We start from the raw sequence: 10344 nt of genomic DNA, 5'->3' as shown, positions 1-10344 counted from the left end.
TCAGTGGTTGAGGCCGAACACTTTGGGCCGATCACTTGAACACTTGTAAAGTGTTTGGCCTCGATCACTGGATCTGCTACCACAGAGCTCAAACAAATAAAATTGTCCATCACAATCCAAATAATTTCCATAATAAAGCAACCACTAGAACATCAGTACTAACAAGAGAATAATATCTCAGAAATTCAGAAAATACAAAAAAAGAGTACAAAAACAGGAGTCAATTCCCGAACCACCACCCTTCCTGCATGGTGAGGCCAGCACACTCTTTAGTCTGTGTGCATGTTGCTGATGCAGCCCTACCATACAGCAAGGGTTGTTTCTGGTGCGCTCTTGACTCCTTCATCCCCCACAATTTTATACCACTCTCCGTTTAGAGACTGCCATCTGTATCACCTACTCTCTTGTAAATCTTCCTTATCCTCTTATTCTCATATTATCCTATGATCAACCACTTGAGTACTCCAAGCACTTGATCTCCTAATCACAACTAGGTATAAACCCTGTTTTCCAAAATGATAAAACTGCCCCTCACCTCATAAAAGGGTACCTTAGTCATTTTAACCCTCCACTTACAATACATGGTAGGATGCACCACATAAGGTCAATGCTGTTCAAAGTTCCATATGGGTGCAAGGATTCATGAAACATTGATCTCGTAGGTTACCTACACTTAGCCAGGAATAGGGTATCAAAGATACTTGATGGATCAGGATACTAGAATAGTTAAGTTACTCTTCATCTTTTTCTAAGGCTACCATATAACTAACATGCTACTCTTCTACACTAGGACTAGTAACTAGCAACCAAGGGCTATAAACTAACGACTGGAGGGAATTGACTCAGGGGAGCAAGCACTCAGTGCAGCATGAATTTGGTGAACGACATTGCAGATGTGGTTGTTGATGGTAGTGACTGTGGACATGCTGATCTTGGACGTTGGAACTGAACTGGCTAACACTTGGAATGCCACACTCAGGATGCAGCCGCCATGGACAGGCATCTTGCTGGCGTTGGCATTGTCTGCGCCGCATCCAACGGAATTGCCACTGTCTGCGGGCACTATGATGAACCCGCATGGGAGCAGAGGAATGTAGGAAGTGTCTTCGGCGCTCATTGCTATGTTGACGCCAGCGACATCCATGGGTGCATACACAACCATGCTTCCAGATGCATCAGTGAAGCTCTCTTGCACCATGAGCTCTGCGGTTGTACCCCCTGAATTGCTTGCAGCCTGCATAAAAATGTTGGTGTTAAATGAAGGAACAACTTTAAGCATGACGACAGAAAGGAGATTGTTCCTTCTGGCATTGAGGCAGTAGGTGGATCAGATAGCCTGCAGAAGTAGGAAACCATGGCATATACGTTTGGAGCAGATTCCATTTTGAGAGATTTGGAAATAAAAAGGCTCTTTACATCTGATGTTTATTTGAGAGAGAGAGAGAGAGAGAGAGAGAGACTTTGTTTACAAGCTCATTACGGGCATGTTCAATATGAGATCCTATCATTTGAAATCCAAGAATCTTTGGCATTAGCCTGACAACACCCTCCCACCAATTGGGCTACAAAACTGTGTATTTCTGGGATCTCAGATCCTGCATTTGCATGGCAGGAGGCTCTGGATGGGTCCCATGCCAGAACTAGGGCTTAGAAACAAGCCAAGTAGCTCGTGGCTCAGCTCATGTTAGCTCGTTCATGATCACGAAATAGGCTCAGAAAGCTGAACAGGAACAACAGGTATTCAGCATGACTCGATTTTGATGAGCTCATTAAGTAGTAAAACATATATTTTAGACATTTTACATCATATACTATATGTAAAACATATGATTGAACAATTTTGTTTTCCAAAAATAGGTTTAGTGGTAAAATCTTATTACTTTAGCTCTGAAACAATGTTTTTTTTGTAATCTTGTTTCTTTCATCTCTAAAACAATATATTTATTCCGTAAACAAGCCAGCTCAAACTCGGGCTTATTATGAACTCGAACTCAGCTCATTTAATTCGGGCTTATTATGAGCTCGAACTCGGCTTGGCTCGCCACAAGAACAAGCCAAGCTTGAACACTTCAAACTCAGCTTGTTTGGCTTTTTTACCAGCCATAGCCCAAACTGATCTCCAACACGTTTGATCTCAGGCATTCAAATGTACCTCTAATTAAATGTTTTCAGTTGTCAAACAAGTTCTAATCAATGCACTTACATTTATGCGAAGAAGTGCAACATAATTGCCAGGATGCGAACCATTAGCAATATGAGCCACCTCTTGGAATGTGTTGCCACCTGCAAGGGCATCCACCTGCAAGAAAGAGCTTCAATTTGATCAGAATCTCACCAGAAGGTGCATCCAAAGCAAATGAATCTGCCTTGGAACTGAGACCCTCCAACATGTCAGGGGCATTTTTGTCATTTGAAGCAACAACAATCATAAAAAAAATAATGGAAGGGTATTTTGGTATTTTCACCTGCGAACGCCTTTTCTCGCACCGGAGGAAATCAAATACTTGAAGATGGGAGTATGGAAGCCATGTAGATGAGACGCCAGAAAGGATCACACCATGAGGCTGGCCGGGCTTGGTGTTCTTTCGGGTAGTTATCCTAACAGTGTCATCTGAGGAGCTGCCAAGAGCCGTCCATGACTGGCCCCCGGCTGAGCTGATGCTCACACTGAACATTCGCACCATTCTTTGTGCTAGATGCATGATATTCCTTCGTGCTTCCACTGAGTTTGTAACTGCAACATGACCAGTGTTTCATGAATGTTTAACCTTACGACATCCCCTTCATACGTATCACCTTACATGTTTTCTTAGCAAGATCCAGATCCATACACTATTGTATTTTGTAAATTTGGGTCATGATCTGGATCTGATTAATAGAATATAATTAAATTCAAAAACATCATGGCCAACTCATGTTCAAATTGGATCTCCAAAAGATCACACTTCATACATATGGCTATTATAGAAGTTGAATTCGCACCAATTCTTATAGTTATTTTAAATTTACATGCAGAAAAGCATATACGTATGTATTATATGGATCTACTTTTTTTCCCAAGTTAGACCTTATCCATTCTGTAAACAAAACCCTCCACGTGATCCAGTTCTAGCAATTGTAGTTGGTTTCCTACTTGTGTTAATTAAGAAAGGTTGCCATGTAAATTATCTGCATCTATCTGTAAGGCTCAAATGGATCAGGTTGCATACCTCCGATATCGCGCTCCATTGTGTTTGAGGACATGAGGCTGGCAACCCTCTCACAGTGGCGCTGCAAGTTTGAGATCCAACGGTGAGCGCCAAACGCGCTTCCGCCAATCACAAACCCACTGAAGATCTGGTGATGTTCTCTGTCTTCAACTTCAGCATGCTCCACCCATGTCACCTAAACATGGCATGAACCTTTATTATGATACAAGGGAAAAGAGATGAAAAAACAAACTGAGTCCAGGTCAAAATCCAGCTTGTTAGATTCGGATACAGATCAAGGTCTAATCTTATCATGCCTGTGTACAACCAGAATGGATTCATGGGGCCCAGCTGGGCCAATTGGAGATGGAAACTGGGCCAACTGGATCTAAAGCTAAGGATGAATACAGCCTGGATATGGCTTGGGTCTGGCTCTGTACACATTTTTAAGGAACGCCTTCATATTCGGATCCAGATCTGAATTGGATCTCATAGCTGTATTGGATCTGATGGAAATGGGTAAAATTAACATATTGATTTTTATGTGAAAAAAAAGTAAAACAGGCTGGGCTGGACCCGATTTCTCAGATCCACTATTTTGTTTATCCAATTCCAACTTGAATCATAGTAAGCCCAGTGATATTGATTCCAGATCCAACCTGTATACAGATACAAACTCCCTGGATTGGTCTAGGATCAGAGACCCGGTCCATTTTCATTTTCAGCCGTGGAGACACAACCCTATCCAAGTTTGGTTCCATAAGGTTGGATCTGATCCTAGACCCATTTCTGCATCAAGCAAAATCCAGATCCATTACATCATGTGGTTTTAACTGGGTCCAGCCCAGAGTTACATGAAGCTTCTTAGATAGGTGGAAAGCTTGCTTCTCGGAAACTCGCTTTGGAAGCTCGATACTCCTCGCTTCCATAACTTTATGAGAACCTTGATTCTCCCATACTTCTCCTATGCTTGCTACACACTTCATCTATTCTTTTTATATGCTCTCTTAACTTTTCTTGTTTTTACTCTTCTCACTCACTCAAATGTGCATTCTCTAAATTTATAGCCATCATTTTTAGATTTTGTTCGTACACTAAAAAAAACATGAAATTTAATATTTATCACTTTTATTTTAATTTTTATTTGTGTTTCATTTTTATTCTCATTCAATTCTTTTATATATATATATATATATATATATATATATATATATATATATATATATATATATTCTTCACTTCCCGCTTCCTATACATTTTAAAATGCACCCCACTTCCCCTTCATAGTCTAGCAACCTTGTTCCAGCCCAATGTTGAGGAGCTCCAATACCATATCGGACATGCAGTGCTGCATCCAGCACCCACAGATCAAGTAGTGCATGCAACAGAAGGTTACCTTAGAGTATCCATTGGGCATGTCTTGGATGATGAGGCCGGAAGGGCGGCGTCTGTAGCGAGGGACAGGCATCTGCAGACAGTCATTGAAGCCATCAACGGGGAAGTCGACGATCCCCCAGAGGCCCTCTGCGCTCTTCCGGCCGCAGAAGCGAAGGAAGTAGCACTCCCTTGTGGGCACCAGAGGAGATGGAAACTGAAACTCTGCATGCATCTGCAACAACACATTAAGCAGCCCATTTCAATAAGTAAGCTCATACGAGGGTGCGTGTAGAGAGGATTTTCCAGGGTTTCTTTTTGGTTTTATTTATTTATTTATTTAAATCTGACCGTATAGATGTGTTCTGCATGCTTGATTTTGTAAGAATGGGCTCTTAAATATCCATTTAAGACAAGTATGCCAGTTTTTTAGGGCTTAAAAATCAGCAGCTCACAATTCTCGTAAAATTTCAAAATATATAAAAATGATATTTTTCATTAAAAACCACTATGCAAGTGTCGGTTCCTTGCAAATATATAAAACATGCCAAACATATCTGTAGGGTCGGATTGTGAAAAAAAGTGACTGAAATGCTCAGTTCATATGCAGTATATACGTAGTATGCACGGTTTGTAGAATGGATATTTATCTCTCTCTCTCTCTCTCTCTCTCTCTCTCTCTCTCTCTCTCTCTATATATATATATATATATATATATATATATATATATATATATATATATATATATATATATATATATATATATATATAAACACTTGAACTCAGCCAAAAGGCACACACAGAATAGAGGGTGCTTGGATCTTTACCAACTGAAGAGAGCCATTGGCACGGTTCCCTACACCCGATGTTATGACTTGAACGGTTCTTGCCCGTGCCACCATCGAAGGAAACATCTCCATCCACTTCTCCTGTGATTGGAATTAAAATCCATGGATGATCATACGTAAGATATTGCATGTAGCAGTTTCAATGTGATTCATCACCATGTTCGCGGATTCTCAATTTCTCAGTAGTTTTTTATCTTGATCATGTTTCATGCCGATATAAACGTTTTGGAGTTCATGAACTTGGTCATGTTTTACGAGATTTCATAGTGGAGCTCATGCACTTCATACAAGTTGTCCCAAAAACACCCTAGAGTTTGGGATCTGTTGGGACTGAAAATGTCATGTCCACGTGAAACATGACCAAGTTCATGAACTTGAAAAGGAATTTGTGAACTTGGTGATGATCCATCTGAAGCCAAACGCGTCTCAAACCTTTGCTTCAGGCTCAAGGGACGGAAACTTACTGCATCCAAGAAGGCTCCCACAAGGTTGGCAGCATTCATGATAATGAGGGTGCTATGCCTCGAAGCCTCAGTCCTGAAGTTGCCAACCCGCTGCCTGAAACCAACAGGCCAAAAGAAGGACCTTGAGTGCTCTTGCAAGTTCAAGACCTCCCTCTCTCCTTCTCCCATCTTCATCCACAGGGGCTCCCCACCTTGTGACATCCTCAGCAGGTGCTCCATGGCATTTATCGCAAGCTCGAGCGCCATCGGCTTCTCTGATTCCAACAGGCCGATCGGGGGGTTTTCGGGGATCGGAGCCGGTGGAATTATTTCTGCTGAAGATGCCATGGTTTCCTGGAAATGCCTTGAATACACACCCATGTCCAAGTCCAAAGATGGCAGCTGGATTTGTGGCTGCACCTGCCCAAAGACTGGTAATGGCTGGCCGCTGTACCTCGATGTCATGCCGCACATAAGGTCGATCTGCAGGAAAAACAAATATATAATTATTAATACTTGTGAAAGTTTAGTTTTTGATGCACAAAATCACGAAAGTAGGCAACCATTCATGTCAAAGAAGGATGATAATTTGAGAAGGGTCCATTAACATGCAATAGCTTACTTCACATACGTAGTGAACCCACTCATGGGGCAGGGAGACATGCTAATTATCATTCCATCTTTCTCCAGCATGCTTTCACAGTTACAAAATTCCTTTCTTTTTTACATTACCAAGTTCCTCCTTTCCCGCCAAGGACACCCAGGTTCAGCCTCATGGCAAAGGGTGCACACCTGTGGGGTTTCTAACTCGTGACATCCCGTCAATTTGGTGATGTAATGAGTAGCCCCTACCAGATGAGTGGAGCCCTCATGGGCTAGTCAGGAAAATGATGAGTCAGGCAATCATTTTACTATCACTGTAGCTGCTCAAATTAATTTATATAATCTTCCAGAACAACTTATATTTTGTCTTTAAATTTTGATATACTGTATACATGAGAAGATCTACATGGTCTCTCGTATTGGAACCAACCAGAAATGGTATGTATACGTAGGAATCACCAATAGGGTGCTAGCATATCATTCTCTGTGCTTATCCAGACAAGAAGGGATACCATGGTAATTCTTCTAAAATTTTCAAAAAGGGGACTTCTTTGAAATTTTTAAATGGCAACTTCAAGATGAGACCCTAGAGGATGTCAATAATGTAAATATAGAGTACACAATACTAATCTTGCTATCAATGATTATCATAATAAATAAGGACAGATGTACCATGCTGCTAATACACTCACTATTTCCAAAACCCAATTTACTGACAAAGGCCAAATGGAGAAGTTAGTTCCTCAGGTGTAACACCCTGTATGCATGCATGCATTATGCTCCGGGCATACTCACACACCATCTTTCTGTATCTGGATTTTGATAAGGGGGCTAAGAAAAACCCTAATTGTTGTTTCCTTGACAAGAATTTCCAGCTAGGGGTCTGGGATAGCCTTTGCTTATGATACAATTATGGATTGTCATTTGCGTAAACGTTAAGATTCAAACCGTTTTTTGCTTAACAGATAGATCATGATTATATTAGGTAATAATATTTATTAATGAAAATATCATGCATGAGTTAAAGTTGGTCTAATATCTTCCCTGTTAAATTACATAGCTAAACAAAGGGCTAATCATGTTAACAAAATAGCGCCAAAGATAATTGGTCAAACCAGGCATAAACAGGCAATATAAATGTGACATCTCAACTTATTCACAAATGCTATCAAGCAATCATCATAGTGTTTTGAAATAGTAATTCCTTCAAATAAACAAGCATTTGCAGAACATATAGTTAAACTTCAATAGTAGGGCCAACCAAGCAAGATTCAGCCAGCAAGTCTTATAGATAAAGTGGCCAAACAATTCTCTAATTGCTAATCTGAGTTCATCAAGTACTACAAGCACAACATGAGTATTATCTTAGAACCATAAGGGAATAGATGAGAGGAGCCGTACAAGTTTGGAAATAAGAATAAGAATAGAAGATTAATATCTGTAGCACCAAAGTCTTATACAGGATGAATAATTTTAGCATTCCAACATAAAGATGGTTGAAAAAATAATATACCTCTTCTCTAAGTCGTGCGTTCTCTAAACGAAGGTGCTGCTCATGGTATGACAGCTCCCCAAGAATTTTTGGGCTTCCACAGTTAGGGCAGGTGATGTTTCTAATGGCCGCTTGAAGTCTGAAGTTCTCACTCTTAAGGCTGTCATTTTCTGCCCTAAGAATCACATTATCGGAATGGTCTTGTTGTGCCTAATAAGAGCAGACATTTGATAAAAGCCTATATTTTTCATACTACCATGACTATGAAACAAAATGTTTTGGTCATTGCAATCAACTGAATATTGCAACATTAATATAAAAGTTTTAATATTATTTAACCTACACGCAGTTACACACACAGAGAGGAAGAAAATTACCTTCAATTGGGTACGGCGATTTTGAAACCAAAATTTCACTTGTCGAGGTTTTAGACCTAGTTCTTGGCTGAGCTTGAGTCTTTGCTTGTCATCAGGGTGTGGGCACTCCTTGAAGAGACTGCAATATGCAATATGCAACTTGAAAAACAATTGTTTTTTGAATTTAGCATAAATAAGAAGCCAATCAATACACCATTGTGGCATGTTTGATGACTTAGAGTTCAAAATGGAAAGGAACATACATGAGCACTTAAGTGTCTCAGCAAAATTAAACATGAAACTTATGTCCAAAATGAATCATCATAATAAAAAAAGTTTTACTAGAATCATCAATGCTTGAACAACTTTTGTTTTATAATCATAAAGAAGGGGTTCCTTCAACATAATCTACTTGAATGATTATTAATAATGGATATATATATATATATATATATTTTTTAATGAAACACCATGTCTCAAAAGCAAAGACATGGTAGTGTTTCACAATATAAACAATGACATGAAGTTCCTTCCAAAGCATAAAGAAGATAAGGTCATTTTCTCATAAGAAAAAGTTGGTATACTTCTCTGTCATGCATGGAGAAGACTCTGTAGAAGGTTTCACCAGGGCCTTCTGTCAAAAGAAAATTGCTGGCCCCACCTCCCCTATTCTGACCCCTCAAACCTCTCTCCCTTGAGAGAGGATACCTTAATAGTGGAACCCAAAACACACATAGGTTTTCATGCATTTTACAAAAACCCTCAGGTTTCCATGGTACACTAGTGCACCCTATGGTAGCCAATAAATGGCATGAACTACAGATGGTGAAACACAAGAATTTGTTATCAATAGAACAAACATATTAACTTTCATACGAAATGCTTACACTTCCATTTGTTGAATTTGTCTAGCAGTGTGCCTGTGAAAGCGCTTTTTTTTCTGTTGATCACCTTCTTGATCATCACCAGAGCCACCATCCATGTTGCCACTACCACCAGATCTGCTGTCTATCTCTTCCTCCTTGCTTTTTTGGGAGTCAACCATCTCTTCCTTCTGAAAGGCCAACATTTGGAGATTAAGAAAGTCAAACCATAAACCACCCAAAAGGAAAAACTTTACATTATTTCTATATATAAAAAAATAGGAGTTGCAACCCAAAACCCTAAGAGACATCTAATTGCATGTGAAAACTCTAAGACCCATGCAAAGGAAGGCACAAACCCATCGACAACCCGGCAAGACCTAGAAAACTTCCATTTTCTTTTTTTCTTCAAGCAGAAAAACCCAAAAACTAGAAGAAAAAAAGTCAACTGATAGAGGTTTTAAAGATATAAAACTTAAAAACCCTAGAAACTCAAGTCTTTCTACACTGTAAATCCACTAAACCATACCTCCATTTGGTGTGCAAACTTAAGCTCTAAAATCAACAAAGGGTATTGCCTCTCTCACTCACACTCACAAATTGAGACTAGAAGCGCGATTGCCTACAAAGAGTTTTTTTGTTCTTATATATGCATCCAGTAAGGTAGAATGCCTAGAAACTCTAAAAATGAAACACGCATGGCCCTAAAAGGAATCTTACAAAAACAACCTAAAAAGGAAAATGTTACCTAGGATTTTGTGTGCTTTAAAACAATTAAGCTTACCGAGAGGAATGCAGAGAACATGGCCTGTGATTGGAAAGGCATATTAGCAAAGAAATTTAGATTAGTGCTTCTAAGCATCGTAGTAGGTGTAGAAAATAGAGGTTCTCCAACTGCATTTCCACCCATTGAAGATAAAACTTGACAATCTCCATACATTTTTGCAGAAGATAATTATGCCCTTCTCATCTAAATCCAGAACCTAAACATGTCCAAAGATAAAAATTCAATCTAGACAAAATTAAGGATATAAAATATGTTTAGTTAAAAAAAACATTCATGTGATAATGAAGCATAAAAATGCAACCAAAACCATCGAGCATGAGCGAGATAACAATTATGAAAAGAAAATAACAAACATATATAGCAATGATACTTTAAAATTATTCATTTTAC

General features: G+C 39.4%; 1 protein-coding gene across 1 annotated transcript; it reads right to left on the bottom strand.

Moving 5' to 3' along the window:
• Positions 1–820: 820 nt before the first annotated feature.
• LOC149822062 (homeobox-leucine zipper protein ROC3-like) lies at positions 821–10107 on the bottom strand. Its single transcript, XM_089980209.1, has 11 exons — positions 9952–10107; positions 9192–9358; positions 8326–8443; positions 7970–8158; positions 5875–6336; positions 5390–5491; positions 4585–4797; positions 3210–3384; positions 2466–2734; positions 2204–2299; positions 821–1234 (listed from the first exon to the last, which is right to left on the bottom strand). Exons 1-11 carry the CDS (start codon positions 10105–10107, stop codon positions 821–823), a joined length of 2361 nt encoding a protein of 786 aa, XP_089836335.1.
• Positions 10108–10344: the final 237 nt, after the last annotated feature.

Source organism: Nuphar pumila, chromosome 11, assembly GCF_984573655.1.
Source record: "Nuphar pumila chromosome 11, dmNupPumi1.hap1.1, whole genome shotgun sequence".
Classification (NCBI taxonomy): Eukaryota; Viridiplantae; Streptophyta; class Magnoliopsida; order Nymphaeales; family Nymphaeaceae; genus Nuphar; species Nuphar pumila.
This window is presented reverse-complemented; position numbering and strand designations above follow the sequence as displayed.